Here is a 20,648-nt window from a genome sequence, read left to right on the forward strand (position 1 = left end):
CTCATTTGATTTTATAGGGTTTTTAAAGTTTTACAGTCAATCACAATCTGTATGATCAATGTTTCAACATAAAAAAATAGTGATTTTGTGCTCTAACACATGCTATATATTTGGTGGTAGGTGAAGAAAAGGTCTCACTGGCATGTGCAGCCCAGTGAAGGGGAAGTTTCACCAGAAGAGATGGTGGAATTAAAGCTGATAGCCCATCTTAATGACACAGTACCCTTCCTGGATGAACTGTTGCTGGAAATCCAGGACAGCCAATCCTTTAAAATTCCTGTGTCCGCCACAGGACAGGGCACCACCATAGTCACTGATCGACCATTTGCCCCAAGCTTGGATTTGGGAACCCACTTCAGGTAAAACAACCAATCGCATGCAGATGTCTGTCCAGTCGTCTTGAGTAAGTCGAAAAACCTGATATGCGTTTTTATATGCCTATACCAATATCAAAAGAGTAGCTTGTAATGCTAACATAAATAGTAAAATTTAATAGCATCACATTTTGTTCACAAAATTGCTTAATTTAAATAAAAACAGAATTTTATTCTATAATACTTTAATAAAACCACTAAGATATTTTTGACAACAGAAAATGTGCACCATTCATTGACAAGACTTTCTGTAGATTTGGAAACTGACACTAGGCAGAATGACAACATCTGTTAATTGGCCAATCATGTGCAGTTATTGGCTGTTAATCTCAAAATATCAGTCAATGTATCGGACTATCTCTAGTCTTGAGCTTTGCACTTAATTTCAAAGTCATGTAATTAGATGAGTGTGTCATCCACAAAGCTTCACATTCAGTTAAATAATCATAACTTCTGGTCTTCCAGTTCTGGCCCATGTCAATATCCCTTCAGAATCACCAACCAGGGTCGTCGCACCCACCAGTTATTCTGGAGCACAGAGGGATTTGCACAGCTCTACAATAAAGACCCTATGACACCTGACAAGTTTAGGAACAGGAAAAGCAAGAGTCCGCAGACTTGCTCAGTTCAAGAAGGCCCAGTCTTTACCCTAACTCCTGCACGTTTATCACTTCCTCCAGGCCACACAGCTGACATGCTGCTAGAGGGCTCCTCTGACATCCCCAAGGTACTTTATTTAAGACTTACATCATATAATCCACTGGACAGCTGAACTATTCTTTGCAACAATGGGTAACACTTTCAAATACTATGTTTTGGCTAACAGTAGTCTCAGCTACTGTGTCACATTCTGACACAATCGGCTGAAGTTTGAATACAGAGTTGAAGGTTCTGAAAACCACCCTTAATCCTCTTTTAGTAAAACAGCACAGAGCTGTGTATTGACTTCCTTTCTAGAGCATTACGGAGATGCATGCCCCCTTAAGTCCTTATTGATTTAATGATAAGTTTGAGATGAGAGAAGGTGATGAGTGAAGATAGGCCTGCCCTCTGCAGCCCACGCTGGGCTGCTGTGCCTTTTCATGGCCATCGGAAGTAGGCCATAGAGTAGGCATCTTCTGTAGCAGGCTTTTTTTAAGGTCTTAAAGGTGAAGTGTGTAATTTCTTTGGCGTTAAAATACTCTCCAATCTGAGCAGTAAGTTATAAGTAAAACATTTATGGGTTGAATTCCATGATAAGAGTAAACACTGTGGCTCTGAGGCACTAGACATCTAAACATTTATCTGTTTTCTGAACATCCCCAAAATAGCAACATTGGGTCACTGAATGTTGTGAGTTTGGGGCGGGACTATTTGTTTTATGTCCAATGGCAGATGGGGAAAGTGTATGGAAACCTGTTTGAAAACAGTCATAATTTTAGCAATTCACCTTCACCTTTAAGATAAAGGGTAATACCATCAAAGATGATTCACATCTGCTCTCATAGTGGGAAATTATGAGATAGAGGTTATGCCAGGATCTTTTTGTGTATAATGTGTTTTTAAGTGTTTGTGTTTATGAATGCAGATGGTTAGGGAGAAGCTGGTATGCCATGCCATTGTGGGGCGTCATTATGGAAGAGAGTGCATTATGACTGTGGACATCACGTGCCAGTTTGTCACCCCAGGAGTAGACATCTCCTCCCAACAAATCAATTTCTATGTGGAAAAGGTGGTCATTTGTTTGTTTTCTGTGTGTGTGAATTTTGAGCAAGCATCACTGCTGTCTGTCTACCTGCAAAATTCTCTCTACTGTCATCCTTGTATAACGGCATCCACATTATCCTATTTCATTATGTCAGCTACTCATATTGTTAATTGGCCCATCATCTGTACATTGAAATGTCTGTGCTTCAGGCAGCTAAGTGGCTGATGCATACTTTGTGCTAATGTTCCTTAATTTTATAGAGCAAAATATGCTTTGCTTTCTGCTGGAAAACTAGTCTGCAAAGTGTGCTTGGATTGAGGCAGATATCTTCTCCTGTACACCTGCTGCAAATTTTTGAATGCCACTTAAAAGGATAGTTCACCCAAAAATGAAAATTCTCTCATCATTAACTCACCCTCATGACATCCCATATGTGTATGACTTTCTTTCTTCTGCAGAACACAATTGAAGATTTTATAAGAATATCCCATCTCTGTTGGTCCAAACAATGCAAGTGTACCATTCATTGACAAGACTTTCTGTAGAATTGGAAACTGACACTAGGCAGAATGACAACATCTGTTAATTAGCCAATCATGCGCAGTTATTGGCCGTTAATCTCAAAATAGCCAAATATCAGTCAATGTATCGGACTATCTCTAGTCTTGAGACATCCCATATGTTTATGACTTTCTTTCTTCTGCAGAACACAATTGAAGATTTTAGAAGAATATCTCAGCTCTGTTGGTCCAAACAATGCAAGTGAATGGTGACCAGATCTCTGAAGGTCCAAAAATGACATAAAGGAGGCATAAAAGTAATCCATAGAACTCCAGTGGTTAAATCCATATCTTCTGAAGCAATATAATAGGTTTGGGTGAGAAACAGATACATATTTATGTCTTTTTTTACTATCAATCTCCACCTTTGACCAGCCCCAACCAGTAAGTGGCTGAATGTGAAAGTGAAAGTCACTTCCACATTCTAAATGAAAGTGTAGATTTACAGTTAAAAAGTACTTAAATATTGACCTGTTTCTCACCCACACCTATCATATTGCATCAGAAGATATGTATTTAACCACTGATTACTTTTATGCTACCTTTTGGGCCTTCAAAGTTCTGGTTACCATTCACTTCCATTGTGAGGAGCAACAGAGCTGAAATATTCCTTTAAAAATTCATTTGAGTTCAGCAGATGAAAGAAAGTAATACACATCTGGGATGGCATTAGGGAGAGTAAATGATGAGAGAATTTTCATTTTTGGGTGAACTATCCCTTTAACATGAAAACAAAAGACATCTATTTTCTGTGTATTTACTGAGAAATCAGTTATCATTATGGCAGTCACTTGACTGCAAAAAGACAAGATCAAGGCATGGGCATATGTCTGTTGAAAATAAAAACAGATTGCTCTAAAACAAACAATTGTAAAAACAATGCAGTTGTTATGTATGTAAGTACAACTCATTTAAATGTGCATCCAAATTTACTTCTCATTTGCACAGTGATTGTAAGCGAGCTGAGATGGCAAAATAATTTTAAACCCAGCCCACAGCTCAGCATTGATGCCTCAATATCTCAGGTCCTCCACTGTTTTTGAAAAAAGCTGTAGAATAAGCTGAGTGAGCGCAGGGGGAACCATCATTATAATGAGAATGATTTTCTGTCTGTCGTATTTCACTTTTATTATCTCTCTCTCAACACACACACATTTAGAAAACAACACACTCCTTGTCAGATTCCTGTTCTGTCCAATTTTTGCTGCAGCAGTACATATTTCCATACACTTCTCATATCTTCTGACAGCTGCTTTCGGGTGCCTTGCAAGTCTTCATCTTAGAACTAAAAATGCAAATGTATTTCTGTGGCATTCTTTTTATCTGGTTCTGTCGCTTTCGTCTGTGTTTTGACAGCCCATGCTGCTAGATTTACTGAATGCTCCCTTAGTGGAGCTTGCAGGAATAAAGCAATTAACGAGAGTGAGTGGGAAATGGAGAGAGAGAGAGAGATGAGAGAGAAGGGAAAGTGAAGGGAGAGGGAAAACTCAGTGACTGGGTTGGAGGAGGGAGGAGAGAGAGAAAGAGAGAGGTTGAAATTTGGCTGGTAAATATTGACACTGACATGCACAAAGGGTCTTGAATGATAATGTTTTTAAAATCATCAATCCCAGCTGGTCTCAATGTCAGAAAATAACTTTTTTATAATATACAAATTGATTTTCAGGGCATTTTTTACAATATGACATATTATTCCTAATATGAAAACACATGGCACGGCACAAATCTCAATCCGAACAGTTATGCCTGCTACCTATAAAATTAAATCAGTATCTAAAGCAGAAATATCTGTAAGTAATGCACAATAAAAGCAAAAGATGCTCTGCTAGAATACATTTTAAGTAATTGTCCAGTCCCTGAATATACTGCTCTATACTGTGTACTGTTACATTAGATATTGATGTAATCACTGTTACAGGTTTTGGATTCGTTCAGAATTATTTAAAATCATGTAAGTTTACAGTAAATTCTTAGCTACTAGTTGACTTTCACAGTATATTTTACAGTAGTATTTCTACAATTTATTACAATTAAAAGGCAACTGTATAGTGTGATTTCTTAATAAACAGGGCCAGGAATTTGCTGTAATGTAGCAGTGCTGTAATGTAGAATCACAATTATCAAATGTACTGTATATGTTTTTTAACATGCAGTGTTTGTTAATTGTCACCATTGTTGAGTTTTGTATGCTGTTGATATATGTGTGTTACATGGTTGCCAACTCTGCTAAAAGTTTATGTGCAATAACAGATCAATCGTATCATGGCCTGTCATTGCAAGCATCAGTACCTCACTGTTTGATTATAACTATTTTTCTTCTTCTTACAAATGCACCATGTAGTGTGTAGACTATAATATCTTGATCAGACTTAGTCAATCTCTAAATTGAAGTATTTTTGTTTTCTGCAGCACGGTGTAATGTTCATAAAACACAATTGCATCAGCTTTTATAAATTTTTTATTAATTTATTAACTTTAAATACAAGTCAAATTCCCCTTTCAAAGGGAACACTAAACACCATAATGGTAACTTCAAATGAAAGACAATTATCCCACAATGCAGTGTGATATTGTTATTTCTTTTTTACAATAATTTGTTGTATTATAAGAGAAAATGGCCTAGCCAGCATTGATTTTACAATAAAATTCTGAAAGCAGCAGTTTATTGTAAGACATTGCTGTTAAATCTTGTAAAATATTGGCAATTTTTCCAGTGTAATGTTTAATTAGGACCACTTGATTTCTTTTTTAATTTTTTATACTGTAATGACAATTTTAGAGTTTACTGTGTAAATGTGACTTGATTAAAACTAGAAAGAATAGTAAAATTTAAGCTTACATTTTAAGTCAAATCTTTTTTTGAAATAACTACTGTATTAGCATTTACAGTTTCTGACCTGCACACTGAGATGCGATGAGAAGTGGAGGATGAAATAATAGTTTCTATTGCTAATTAGCATTTGTTTCATATATCTCACACAACCTACTTGAAGATATGGTTATTATTTTGTCATATTCACATTTTGATGGATTTTGTATGACCCACAGGCTCCAGATGTGTTTCTGGTTCCACTGTATCAGAGGCTGGTTCTAAAGAGTGTGTCTTCATTGAACCTCTCTATAGAACTGACCCTGCACGACCCCTTCGGCCTGTGTGATTATGAAGGGGATGAGTTCACAACCTCAAAGGTAAACAGGTTAACTGAGCACACATTAAAGATGAACAAACTATGTATACCTCTGCAGTACGAGGAAAGTTGCTGTATAGTTTCATGTAATGGCAGTGTAACAGCATTATAATAGTTTGCAATACAAGTAAGCATGTGAAGTCATTAGCTTTTGGAGTAATTAACTACTGCTTCCACAAATCAAAAAGCAACTTAAAATTAGAGTTATTGTAGTTTTCACGTTAACAATTTACAGTAAGGTTCTATTTGTTAACCTTAGTAAATGCTCTAGGTATCCTGAACTACCTTTTTCTTTTTCTTTTTTTTTACAGCATTTATTAATCTTGGTTAATGTTCATTTATAAATTAACAAATGTTAATTGTTACTTCATAGTGCATTAACTAATGTTAAAATGTAAAACTTAAATGTTAAAAATGGACTAATACAGTATGTTGAAATTAACATTAGCCAAGAATAATTAGTGCTGGAAAAGTTTTGTTCAATTTTAGTTCATGTTAACTAATGTAGTTAACTAATATTAACAAATACAGCCTTATTTTTTACCATTTTTACTTTTTTTATTTCTATGTCCTTTCAATTTAGTTGTAAATCTGATTGTTATTTTGAGTTGAGATTTTTCTGTTTCCTAGTTTCAGTTTATAGATTTTTAGTATTTTTAATTTTATTTTAGTGTTTTAGAGCTGCCAAAGCTGTGCTAACTGATATTATATAAATATGTTTTTTATATGATACTTTTTATATGTTTTCTATAAACATATTTTTATGCGTTACACTTCTTAGGGCCATCCAGTGTTATTGCTATCTAGTGATGTTTATTAAAAGCGGTTTTTAAAGGCTTCAAATGTTATTATATACTGTGTTTCAAAAACTAAAACTAAAATTAATTTGTGATCATGTTATTTAAATTTAGTTAGTTAGAGTCAAGAAAATGTATTTAAGGTTAATTTTAGTTTTTTCAATTGTTTTTATTTTTATTTCAGTTAACGAAAATGTTTTCATTTAGTTTTCATTTTAGCTTTCATTAATGGTGCAGTATGTAAGATTCAGAAACACGTGTTATTAATGACACCTGTGGCCGTTAAGTGAACTGCAGCCAGCTACCTGTTGCTGGTGCTCGTGCTCGCGCACACACTCCATAGGGACGCGAGCGAGCATCGACCAAAACAATGACGTAACCTACAATGAGACTGAACGTGATTCACCGACATCATGCTGACAGATGAGGTAGCATAATTAAAATTACGCAGTTACAGTATGATTGTTTTACTACAAACTTTGAGACTGTATATTATATTTGACTCTCCAGTGCTGGAACAGGGCTAAAACAAAGTGTGGATATAGGTCTGACTATGCAAAACTGTAGTTTAAGTAATTACTTTTCTTTGCATGATACATTGACTGCATTTATACGATAACCTATGTCGGCGTTAGCTAGCTAGCCAGCTTTATCAATAGCTGTAAGCTATATTTGGTGGATGATGACAGTAGCTGTTTATAAAATAGACTGTACATTATAAATATGTTGACACAGTTCAGTATTGATGTGATTCCATCACAACTGTCATTTCGATATATCGATGTGTTATTGTTTTATAATAATAGAATGTATATATTTTCTGTATAACTAAATTACGTTACACTAATGAATGGAGCTTTTTGCATTGTCTAGCATTCATTTCATGTGTTATTGTAGTTTACCTTGCTGAATAATTACAGATTAACATTGATAATGACAGTTACTGTGCAGGCAAGATCAAGGTAGCTAAAATTACACCAATCAATCCTTATGGCACTATATTTCACATGCTTTGCAGTTATGTAAGCTTACCTGTCCAATAAGAAGAACGCCAATTCAGGGTCGGTTCTGATCCCCAAAACCGAACGAAGGTCCCTCCAGAAATCAAATGCCCTGCCGATGTTCACTCTAGTTTTCGCTCTATCACGATCACGTTTCCACTTAGACAGACTGGATTCAGTAGATAAATGTTTTTTTTGTTTGTTTTTTTTTTGTGGCTTACTCAGAGTTGGTGTAGGAGTCGGTGTTGTGCTGGGAGCCGGACGTTTGCTGGATTCCATTTCTAAGATAACGTTACCTAGTGTTGCAGTTTGTTGTCACTGTTGAATAGCGGAAGAGAAGCTATTACTGAGGCAAGGCTCTTGGGAGCGGTCATAAATGTCACATCCTTTGGATTTTCCCAGCAAAAGCAACCTGCTCCCTTCGTATGTAAATCAGTCTACAGGCTTTAATAGGCAACCTAGGAAGTCCGGGAAGGGCTCATTTTTTAAGTTGCATTACAAGCCGTTCACACATTGGCAAAAAAAAGGCAAATATTGCATGAAAATTATTACATATTGCACCTTTAAAGATAATAACACTTCTTAAAATGCAATACGTTTTTATTTTATCCTGTTGTTGCACATCTGTGCATGCAAGTGTGCAGGCAAGGACAATGCATCTGAATGTTTGGCCTTTCATTCTGTTTATAATAACTGGACTCCACTTTTTCTGTAGAGTCTGGTTTTGGGCGTCGGAGCTCAGAAAGACCTGTGGGTGCGTTTTAACCCCATGTATCGACAGAACTGCTTTACCTATGTGGTTGAGGATGTGCTAGAACTCTGTTACCATGGCCACCCACAGCAGGACAGGGTGGCATTAAGGGGTGAGGTCCACTTCCCCAATCTACAGTTCTCCAGCACCACACTTGACTTCGGCTGCATCCTTAACAACACAAAATCCCGGCGCAAACTCACCATGACCAACTGCAGCCCACTCTACGTTTCTTACCGTTGGGCCTTCCTGGTAGACCGACAGCAATGCCATATTAGGTACGACCAGCACATTGATTTGAGGTTCAAATTGCTAATCTAAGCTTAAAGGGATAGGTCCTAAACATGAAATTTCTGTCATCATTTACTCACCCTCATGTTGCTCCTAACCTGTATGACTTTTTTTCCACTGTGGAACACTGAGGGAGATGTTATGCAGAATGACAGCCTTACTCACCATTCAATTTCATTGTATGAAAAATTATGCAATGATTGTTAATTGCGACATACTGCCTAACATTTCCTTTTGTGTTTATTTTTTTGTTAACTATCCCTTTAACCTTTTGCTTCCAAATAGGATATCATCTTTATGATGTTTAGTTTAGAATAGATTGTGTGTGCACTGACAATATTGTTAACATAAAAATGTGTTTAATGTGGTAAAATCTAAATTAACTGGTTTCATTAAAGTCAAAAATATTATTGTGTATGTCTGAATCAACCTGAATACATTAGGTTACACCAACAAAATTTTTTTTTAGGGTTAGATCAGGTAGAAAATAAAACTCCTTATGGTAACAATTGCAGGTTTCCACTTTTTACAGTGTGGGTCCGATGCTTTCTTTTCTTTTTACTCAGCGTAAGACACTGTAAGATGTGCCTCTCTGCCTGGTTTGTAGTCCTGAGGCATACACTGAAATGGCTTGGAGCACAGGGGCACCTCTGCAGTGTGAACTTGGTTGTACTGTGCCTCCGTTCAGAGACAATTTATTTTTAATCTAGCAAACTGCAGAAAAAGGGACAGATAGTATGGACCTGAGCTGATTTTTAGCAATTCAAAGGCTGCATAAACAACTTTTTGAGCAAAATGTTCAAGGAGTATTGATTTTCTGTTGACAACAACAAACAACAATAAATAAATAAATGAGTGGGAATGAAACGACTCTCCTCCTTGAAGATTAAGCAATCAATGTCTTAATTCAGCACTCATAACTTTTCAGAAATTTTTAGTATGTACAAATGTACAGTGAAGCCTTGCAGGCCCAGTGAGGAAATATAATAACTTACCATAATTTAATAAACGGCTGATGATGTATGGCTGATTGATGCAGCTGATAGCTCACTCTTTGCTGATGGGAGTGTATAGTCGAACAGCATGTAACTAAATAATGGGTAATCAGCATTTACAGTCTCTGCAGTGCACAGATGGAACACTCTGTCTTTGTAATAACTGTCAAACATTTGATCTCATTTACAGTGTTCTAAAATAGTGCCTTCTGTTGTTGAGCCATTGAATAAATTTGATAAATGATTTTATGCCACATCCCCACAAATACATTTTCGGTTAAAAAGTCTGTTTTCCATTTTCTAACATCAGCATTTTTCGAAGTATGTGGTTTTTGGTGGAGGAAAATGCTGTTCCAGTGTGGATGAGAGATGTAAATTTAGCAAAATCAATACATTTTTAACAAAAAAAAGGTTCAGTGTGGGCGTGGCCTTCGACAAAGCAAGTGTTCCTGTTTAGAACATTTAAATGACTTGCACAAAGATCCATTTTAAATCTGTCGATAGCAGGCCAACTGCAGGCAAGCTTAGAGTTGAGTTTTTGTAGTTTTAAATTGTTGTTTAGTGGCTGCCATGTCCTGCATCGGATAAATCGATAGAGCCCTCTGTGGGGCTACAGTGCAAGTCAGTGAAGATTAATCACTCTTCAGTTCCCACCTCCTGCATGATCTAATAAGACTATGACCTTTCCTATCAATACACCAGGGCTTTCAGCATGCATTGTCCAGCCTGCTAATTAAAAGCCTATCAGTAATTAAACCAAGGGTGAAGCCCCTATTATTGCGCTGCTTCCTTGATCCATTTGGGCTCCTGGCACTTGGCGGATTTCTTGCTGATGGACAGTTTTTACTTGTGGTGTCTGTGGCTGATATGAGCCTGATTACTTTTTTCTCCATTCTGTTAGGTTTTTTGATGAGAAGAGCCGAGGGATTGAAGGATACGCTGGGGGGAGAAGAGAGGAGAGCAGGGAGACGCAGTGGGAGCTGTTAGAGCGGAGAGAGGCTGTTGGCAAGACGGACCCAAACAGGTCTGAGAACAGCTTCTGTGCGAGACTGGAGGCTGACAACTCCCAGAAGCCACACTGATTATAAGCAGGAATTATGAGGATACATATAAAGTGGGATGTTTACCCAAATCTCATCATGTTAGCAGACCTCTGAGTATTACCTCACCTCCTCACTGATTCTCTAAGTTTGATAATGAGATGATGAAGCATAGCCTCCTACAGAATCATTAGCCTACTCAAGAGCACCAATCACATTCGCATGCAATGACATACTGAGGGGGGCAGGTAAATGTGAGGCATGATCCTGCACATTTGTGTAGTGTAGCAGGCGTTTCTGGCAGCACATCTCTCTTGAGACTGTTCAGTGGAATGGCTGCTTTTGAAAACACCTGCACCAGACTTCCCTTCACACTCTGAAGGCAACACACTCAGCACTGTGATTTGTGCAGTGCTTTCAGCTTGATTCAGTGATTCCGTGATTTCCTTTTTTTTTTTTTTTTTTTTTTTTTTTTTTTTAAAGGTGTAGAGATGTCTCACACACATTAAAAAAAGCTTGGTTTGTACATTTGCAGAGAAATCTATACATATTTTACCTAGATGTGGAGAAGAAAAATAAGATTCATTAGATTTTTGATTGAATATACAGCACTGCCCCCTATTGACTCTGCTTAATGACACACAGCATTACAACCTGCCCAGCCTCAATAAAACTTTACATCTGAATAGTTAAAAAAAAATTGTTAAATCTGCATTGTTGCTGCAAGACAGGTTGCACAACCTATTTTTCCATCAACACACTCTTTCTTACTGTGTTATTTTCCATTTCTCTCTTTCGTCATTGACTTTCTGTGTGAACTTTTCTTCTGATGAATTACACCTGTTGAATTATTTAATGCTTTGTGTAATTAATGGCTGTCTTAACAGACTCAATTTAGTTTTTGTCTGACCTTTTAGGCTGGCAAGAGAAGAGAAGTAAGAAAGAGAGAGAGATGTAGATCCGATCAGTTGTGAAAACCCTTTGTAATTTTTAATCAATTGTTTGTATTTTTGCAGTGAAACTGACATAGCACAATTGGGAGAGGAGGAATTGGATGAAATCTATCTTGGTGGCTCTGCATCCAATGGACAGGAACAGAATAGGACTTCTTCCACACAAAGGCCAGCAAGTACAGAGCTCGGAACTAGACCTTTCAGTCTGACAGCCATGGGGCATCCAAGTGTTGGTGTGAAAGAGGTAGGTATACCTTGGCTACATTCAGAATAGCATACTACCATACTCATCTTACTCTTGCAGCAGTATTTAGTAGGTACAGTATTCTGTGCACAATACGCACATTTTCTGTATGCATAGAATACCCTGATGACTTACTACATTTGACGAAATGAGCAGTATACAGCAGAGCTTACTAAGTGTAATACTGTATCCCACAATGCAGTGTGCTTGACCTGACTTTCCGTTTCCAGTATAAAGAATGAACTAAAAGTAACATCAACTGCCATTTTTGGCACCTCCTTTTTGACTCATTATTTGATCAGACTTACATAAATGTGACATTTATCCTCAAAGTTGGATAAAAATAAATAATAGACATTTTTATCTACAAGATGCACACAAAAAAAAAAAAGAAAAAAAAAATCACCGTTTTCAGTTTTACTTAATCCTCCCATGTTCAAATTACTCAAAAAATGAATGTAACCAATGGAACTTCAATTAATTGATTCAACTAAAAAAAGTGCTTTACCTAATCCATTTGCATTGGGACAACATATTTTTTGTTTGGTTAACTGAAACCAGGCAGATGATTTCTAGTTCTCAGCATGCATTCCATGGAACTCAACAGTGAGAGTAAATGTTAAAATGAAGCATGATTTTATTGGTCTTTGTACAAGATAGCCTAAATATAAGTGGGGAGAATGGTTAGTGTTTTATGTTTTGTTATTTTCAGATTTAGATGAATTTTTGGAGGTTACCATCAGTTTGAGCTTAGGTTGAGTATCAATGCATTTTGAGTATTCTACAGATTTCTGTGCTAACCATATCATAGTGACCAAGCTGCACACAGTAGTGCTTCCAACCAGCATGTGTTTAGCATGCTAACATTTACTTTCACCAGCATGCATATCACTAAAGGAGTTTAATTTGAGTTATTTCGACATGAACATTTTATTGGGTTTACTTGATTTACTTAGGTTCCCTCTACTTGAAGTATTACATTGAAAGAACATGGTCATTTTAATTTGAGAAAACTAATTTCAAACATGTGGAACCACTGTCCATGATTGAATCAAGTCAGCCAAAGACAGCTCTTTAGCATGAAACCGTTCTAACAGTGCAGTTTTCAGGGTGCGTCGCTCGGTGTCAAGTTTCAGCACATTAAAAATACATATAATATATTAAAATGAATAAATGTCTATTTTTCCAGCCTGTTGTATTAGTATAATTGGCTTTAGTGTGATAACTGGACAGCACTCGCTGAATGTGACAACAATGTAGCATAATACTGTTGGAAAATTTTATCGTGGAATAATGGCTACTGTTTCACTTACTATTTAAAAGAAAACAATACACAGTATTCATTGTATCCAACTTATTCTTGGGGGTCTTACTGGGGAAACGGATGTGGGATGAACTTCCGCCGGAAGTCGTTCTGTAGCATTCGCTAATGCAGGCAGCGGTCATTTAGACCCTGTTTTCAGGTATTAGGATTATTTAGTCCCCGTTTTCTGGTATTAGGATGTGATTCGGATGATCCGATGACAAGTAATCAGCACTATATACAGGTGTAAATGGGGTGCAAAACCTTTTGTTATCGAATCACAAAAAACACATACGGAGGTAGTCAAAAACACAATTGAAACGCTGTAAATACCGTTCGGGATGCAGCGAAGCGCCACTCCTTATCTGTCAATCAACCGCTGCGTTAAATCAAGAGTTTAAACTGTTCATGACTCTGGTGACACATGGCTTTAATAGGAAATAACTGTCCAATCGGGAAAAAATGAAAATGAGCTTACATATACATGTTCAAGGCCTTTACGGATCTTCTTCAGTGTGTCTTTGTGTGGACTTACAGTAGATTAAATTTCAGCTGTACCTGGCGCTCCATTTTTCCAAGCTTATTTGTCTTTTGTGACATTTTTCCGGTTTATTATTTTATGAAGTAGTGTTGCTATATGTAACAAGTACTCACAGGAGATGCATTTGTGCGGCTAACAGAGATGTGTCTCGCCTGACCACATGTGATCGGATCACCAGAGATGCATTTTAATGCTGTGATGATGTGCATTAATTACTATACCTGTTGTTCTTCAAGAATCCAGCAGATGCCACTGTGTTGCAGCAAATGTTTCAAATGGTTTGAGAAACAGATGTACAAGACCAACATGTATTGTGATCAGTCAATAAACAGAGACATGTTGAGATGTTATAAAGTGAGTCATTTTATTTTGAATCATTGAACAAAACAAATACCAGCTATAAACAAGGTCTTAGTGAGTGTTGTATTATGTTTTGCTCAAGTCGTACCGGCTAGAACACGTTTCGATGGCCTTACAGAGCTCAGGGATTACGTGCAGTTCGTGGCTCTACATACATCCTGTGGCCACTTCTTTAAATTGTCCTCCCAAACCTCTATTAAAGATGGAATGGCTATCCGTATATAGTCCGTATATCCATATATATAATGGACATACGATGCAACTACAACTGTGTTTACTTCTTAGCGGAAGTACCTCCCACATTTTGCGCAAAGCATCACGGGGTGTAGGAATAAGTTGGATACTGTGCAGTATTCAGTAAGAAGTATTAAGCTAGTATACCATTTGAAACATAGACGGAGTGTCCCTTACAGTCTCAGATATCCTCTAAGTTTTTTACATACTATATATTTTGAAGCATTTGTTTGAATATACAGTGTATGTGTCTTTTCCATGCAATTCAGGTCTTCTCTGAGTTTTACTCTGCTCTCTCTTCTTATGTGAAGATGTTCTCACATCATCTATGTTGCAGGTGTTTGACATCTCATCACTGTATGGGATACTGCAGCCTGGTGACACCAAGCTGTTGACCTTCTCGTTTCTTGGTCATGCAGACATCAGTGCTCATGTGTTGGCAATGTGTGAGGTGGAGGGAGGACCCACCTATGAGATCACACTCAAGGGTCAGGCCTCTTCTGTTTCATATACACTGGACAAGAATGACATTGACTTTGGCTTGCTGGTAAATGCACCAAAATCTCACTTTCACCATTAGAGCAATAGGATGATTTCAGGCATGGTTCTGCTTCCAGTGCTAATATCTCTGTCTCGTTCCCTTTAATTGCAGTTGTTTGATCATGTGGCAGAGGCAGAGATCACTCTGAAGAACACAGGGAGAGTTGGTTTTGATTTCTCTACTCTATCTGGAGAACAGGGACTCTCTGTTGAGCAACCCTTACCTGGACAGCCTCTCATCATCCCTAGCAAGGCGAGTTGTACTCCAAGTCTTGTGTCGTTCCAAACCTGTTTGACTTTCTTTCCTATTTGGAAAACAAAAGGAGGTGTTTTAATGAATATCACAGTCTGTCTTTTCAATACAGTTGCAGTGGATGCCTCACTTTTAAAGCTTAAAAAAAGTACCCAAACGTAACATTAAAGCGGTCCATGTGACTTGTGCGTCATATTTCAAGTCATATGAAAGGTTTTGTTGAAAAAGCAACCCAAATGTCATTTTTCAGTGAAAATCTTTATGTTTGTTGTATGTTCACGATTGCATGTGAGAAGCTCATTCACAGTGGCACGTGCTAATGCGAGTTGTTTTTTAGGGCAAAACAATGCAGTTTATCTGTGAACAAGCAAACCACTGTGAACAAGCTTCTCCCTTTTTTTTTCATATCACGTTGGTAATGACACAATTATATGGTCAAAGTGAATCGTGTGTGATAATAAAGAAAATTATTTTTTGCCCTTTATACATTATTGTTGTGGACAGTGCATTCATGTGCTTCGCTTGGCTAATGTGATTGCTTCTGATTCTTCTGAAGGGCCACCTAGAGCAACATGCTGAAATGAAACTCAGTGTATATTACCTGCCAGGGATCCCTGAGAGTTTTCAGACGACCTTTCAGTTGCAAGTGGCCTTCTATGAGACTGAGATCATTACTGTTAGAGGAGAGGGTATTTTCCCTAGACTGTGTCTGGATCTACCTAGAGACCTGGGTAAGTGTTCATTAGTGATGCTTGTTAAATCAAATATCACTTACTATTGCTCATACTTAAGGCCTTGTTATACTCCTGTAGAAGTTCTTCTTCATTCAGGGGTAAAAATAAGTTCTAAACAGCCGAGCAATGGTATACTGCTTCCGAACATTCAGACACCCGCCACACCAATGCGGAAGGCATTTAGAAGTACATTTAAATACGAGAACGCTACATGTAAAACCTTAAAAATGTGTTATCAAAGACTTTATGCCTCATTCTGAGTAGAATTTACATGAGGTCAGTAAAAGAAGCTGGTGATTTAAAGTAATATATATGCAGTAGAACATTTTTAATTTGTCTTGTTTACATTATGAATTCATGACGTTAATGTACTAACATGCTACGGCCATAATATGCACCGGTTACACTCTGTTATTGTAATTTATTATGACACTGATACCATTGCAAAGATGAGTGTATATTTAATGTGCAGAACAAAGATTAAACAATGGTGATAGAGGCATATCTTACTTCAGACAGATGTGTGAATGGCTTTTGCTGCAGATGGCACATGAATGAATGGGCACTTGAGAGTATTTGAGAAGATTTGATTCCTTTAGTAGACTAAATAAAATAAAAAAAATCACATGACTTCGTCTTGGAAAATGTCTATAAACAAACAATCGTATAGATGTAGGTATATTTGCACCAGCTCGCTAATAACTCTGCACATCGATGTGTTCATGTTGACTGATTTTGACTCACTGAACAACATAAACAAAATTAGCCATCGGCCTCAGTGTAGGTGGAGCTCCAGGCCACACCTACTGATGATGTGGACCAATGGCAGTAAGAAGGGATTTAGTAGCTGATAAGAATTTTTCCTAAAAGTTCACCCCGGCGAGCTGTTATGAACCACCAAACGAACAAAAAATGTCACACCCATTCATTCTTCGATTTCACTGGAAGTATATTGAGGCCTTTAGGGTTAGGGATTTGGAACATTTGTAAAAATTCCTAACCCTCTTAAACTTCATCCCACTCTTTTTGTACTATGGACATGAACCATACCTCATCATGCAGCTTGTTAAGGAGAGGTGTGCTCTTCTTATTTAAGCAAGTAGACTTACAATTATGCCTAGCTGATGATAAAACTGGTGAAAAAATTCCATTAAAGGAGAATTAATTAGAAGGAGTTAAGAGTTCAGAGTAATGCTACTGAGAAAAAAATATAGCCATTAGGCTAAGTAATTGGCTAAGTCAGACATCATATGTCTTCATGTGATCTAATTAATCTAACCTTATTAATTAATTAACCAATTTAGCCAGTCTGAAGCCAAAGGAGCTTCAAGATCACAAAATTGTTGAACACTTTGAGATGTTCAGATTCTTCCTGAATACGCTCCATTTTTTGTTCTCATGAAATAAATTTGAAAGTAGGCTGGCCCAGTTTTCTGGCTTGCTTAACCTTAAATCAAACACAGCCATCATGTGCCAGCTTGCAGACATAATGCTTCAAGTAGGCCTGACCTTGAACTAGCTCAGGACCTTGAACTAGCTCAGAACCTTGTGCAATATCTCTCTGATCTGTAGCCATCCTGAAAATGTGTTATTTATCTTCAATGTGTCTAAAGCAGTTTTGCTGTCAGAGGGAACTGGGACCGGTTGCACCAGCTACATTAGTAACAACTTAGCCTAGTTGTGGCGTAAATGGGCACTACGTCACAATTTACGCACTACTAAATATTTGAGCGTTGCACCATTAAACGTAGGTAGAAAGTAACCCTACATATAAACTAAATATTTACGGAAGCCTCTGACCAGGAGTAACGGTTGGAATAAAAAAGCAGACTAATATTTTATGACATCAATGATCTCATGTTTTGCGTGACAGGCTTCAACCCATTCGACATACAGTATTATGTTGACATTTACACTTATTCACATTTATGAGAGAAAAACATACTTTTAAGCAACTCTTTTGCATGAAACCGTTCTAACGGGGCAGTTTTCAGGGTGCGTTGCCCAGTGTCAAATTTCAACACATTAAAAATACATATAGGATTTTAAAATGAATAAATGTCTATTTTTCCAGCCTGTTGTATTAGTATTTATTTATCACCCCTTATTTATTTTAGATACAGTTCCTATATATTGTTGTTCACACAGGGCAAATATACTATTTATCAAATCTACTTTTATTACGTATCGTATTTTAATGGGGATATAATAATACAGCTGACAGTTATGTGAGCAAACTGTCACGGTCCTATCACTCTGTCAGTCTGGATTTTGGTCTGACAGGACTGTGGCATCATCATCCCATGTCTGTCTTGTGTTTCGTTGTATGTCTTTGTGTGAACGCGTGGTTTCAGTTGTATTCCCTGCCGTGCGCTCTTCAGTCCGTCTTGTTTCATGTCTGGATCCTGACTTGCCTGTTGTGTGCACTGCGTGGTGTTTGCCTCACGATGTATGCTCAGGTTGCGTTTAGTGTGAGAATGCGTGGCATCGCTTTGTTTGGCGTTGCTACGCATTCTCTCGTCTTGTTTTTCGGTTGGGCGTATATTGTCTTGGCGATGTGTGCTCATGCCATTCGGGTGTTTTGTTGTCTTGAGAGCATGCGGCTTTGATTTGTTTCTGTATCGCCGTGTGTCTCTCTGTCTTACGTCATACCCCACCTCCTTGTTTGCTTATTGTTAGTTAATTTACCTCACCTGTCTCCTGTTAACCCATTTGATTTCTCTCCCTATTTTAGTGTCCTCGTGTTTGCTGTCCAGTGCCAGTTCATTTTGTTTCCAGTCTTGTTTGATTCAGTCGGTATTGTGTGTCTCCAGTTGGTCTTGTTGGTCGGTTCATGTCGGTTCCATTTTATGTTATTCCCTGTTCCTGTTTCAGTCCAGATGGTCCTGGTGTCCTGTTTTCCCTACCCCAGCCTGGATTACCTTTTTTCCCTTCGGGGTAGTTTGTTTGTTTTTCCCCCCATGGGATTTTTGGTTTGTTTTTTGCCCTTTTGGTTATAGCAATAAATCCTTATGTTTTCTAAACTCTTCGTTTGTGTCCTGAGCCTGTTAGTCTTTGCAAGTTTGTGACTCAAACAATGTTTGATCATCAACTGTAACAAGATCAAATTGAAATTCACACTTTTCAACATTTCTGTGTACAAATTTGAGGGCTGATTATTGGATCAATACAGGTAAATGTCATATTATGCGACTATGCATTACTTTATGGAGAGCTTACGAACTATTAGCTAAGTCTTGCCTTAAGAACAGGTGGTGCAACCAAATTAAGCACTGACTTACTAACTAGTAGTTACTAAGCCCTTAGTGTGAACTTTATGTTCAAACTTTACACCCAGGCCCACCCAGAATATTAGAGATTATTCTTTGACTTCAAATATATATTTATAAAATAGCTTACAAAAATGCATAAATTCTGATTTCTGAAAGTGTGAAAGAACTGTTTGAATGTGCCGCTGCTCTGTTTGGGTGAATACTTGGCCCATCCATTTCTATTGAGGCCCACCCAAAGTAATTTCCTGGCTACGCCCTTGCCTTACGCACAGCTGGTGCAACCCTACCCTGAAGTCTTGTTTGAGGAAGTAACGCTGTGTTGCTCTCTGATTACCTGTTGATCTGATTCTTCTTCTGGTACATAGTTTAAGTCAGAAGTTTACATACACCTTAGCCAAAAACATTTAAACTCAGTTTTCTTTTTTTTTTTTCTTTTTTTTTTTTTTTACAATTCCTGACATTTAATTGTAGAAAACATTCCCTGTCTTAGGTCAGTTAGGATCACTACTTTATTTTAAGAATGTGAAATGTCAGAATAATAGTAGAGAGAATTATTTATTTCAGCTTTTATTTCTTTCATCACATTCCCAGTGGGTCAGAAGTTTACATACACTTTGTTAGTATTTGGTAGCGTTGCCTTTAAATTGTTTAACTTCAGTCAAATGTTTTGGGTAGCCTTCCACAAGCTTCTCACAATAAGTTGCTGGAATTTTGGCCCATTCCTCCAGACAGAACTGGTGTAACCGAGTCAGGTTTGTAGGCCTCCTTGCTCGCACATGCTTTTTCAGTTCTGCCCACAAATTTTCTATCAGACTGAGGTCAGGGCTTTGTGATGGCCACTCCAATACCTTGACTTTGTTGTCCTTAAGCCATTTTGCCACAACTTTGGAGGTATGCTTGGGGTCATTGTCCATTTGGAAGACCCATTTGTGACCAAGCTTTAGCTTTCTGGCTGATGTTTTGAGATGTTGCATCAATATATCCACATAATTTTCCTTCCTCATGATGCCATCTATTTTGTGAAGTGCACCAGTCCCTCCTGCAGCAAAGCACCCCCACAACATGATGCTGCCACATGATGCTTTCTTTTGATTTTCCCATGATATCAAGCAAAGAGGCACTGAGTTTGAAGGTAGGCCTTAAAATACATCCACAGGTACACCTCCAGTTTAGTACACCTCCTATCAGTAGCTAAATGGCTAATTGTCTAAGGGCTTGACATCATTGTCTGGAATTTTCCAAGCTGCTTAAAGGCACAATTAACTTAGTTTATGTAATCTTCTGACCCTAGAACTAGAATTGTGATATAGTCAATTAAAAGTGAAACAATCTGTCTGTAAACAATTGTTGGAAAAATTACTTGTGTCATGCACAAAGCAGATGTCCTAAACGACTTGCCAAAACTATATTTTGCTAATATGAAATCTGTGGAGTGGTTCAAAAATGAGTTTTAATGACTTCAACCTAAGTGTATGTAAACTTCTGACTTCAACTGTATGTCAAGTTACACTTCAAGGCCTACAAGAAAAG

At 37.6% G+C, this 20,648-nt stretch overlaps 1 protein-coding gene across 1 annotated transcript in view; it reads left to right on the top strand.

Annotated features, from left to right (window-relative positions):
• Positions 1–20,648, top strand: part of hydin (HYDIN axonemal central pair apparatus protein) — a 120,993-nt gene that overhangs the window by 40,254 nt on the left and 60,091 nt on the right. Inside the window, exons 18-27 of the mRNA XM_051656808.1 lie at positions 121–359; positions 840–1,101; positions 1,942–2,085; positions 5,670–5,810; positions 8,323–8,636; positions 10,546–10,668; positions 11,701–11,881; positions 14,657–14,866; positions 14,972–15,112; positions 15,669–15,843. Of these exons, the coding sequence (XP_051512768.1) occupies positions 121–359; positions 840–1,101; positions 1,942–2,085; positions 5,670–5,810; positions 8,323–8,636; positions 10,546–10,668; positions 11,701–11,881; positions 14,657–14,866; positions 14,972–15,112; positions 15,669–15,843 (1,930 nt within the window). The remainder of the gene's footprint in view (positions 1–120; positions 360–839; positions 1,102–1,941; positions 2,086–5,669; positions 5,811–8,322; positions 8,637–10,545; positions 10,669–11,700; positions 11,882–14,656; positions 14,867–14,971; positions 15,113–15,668; positions 15,844–20,648) is intronic.

Source organism: Myxocyprinus asiaticus, chromosome 26 (assembly GCF_019703515.2).
Source record: "Myxocyprinus asiaticus isolate MX2 ecotype Aquarium Trade chromosome 26, UBuf_Myxa_2, whole genome shotgun sequence".
Classification (NCBI taxonomy): Eukaryota; Metazoa; Chordata; class Actinopteri; order Cypriniformes; family Catostomidae; genus Myxocyprinus; species Myxocyprinus asiaticus.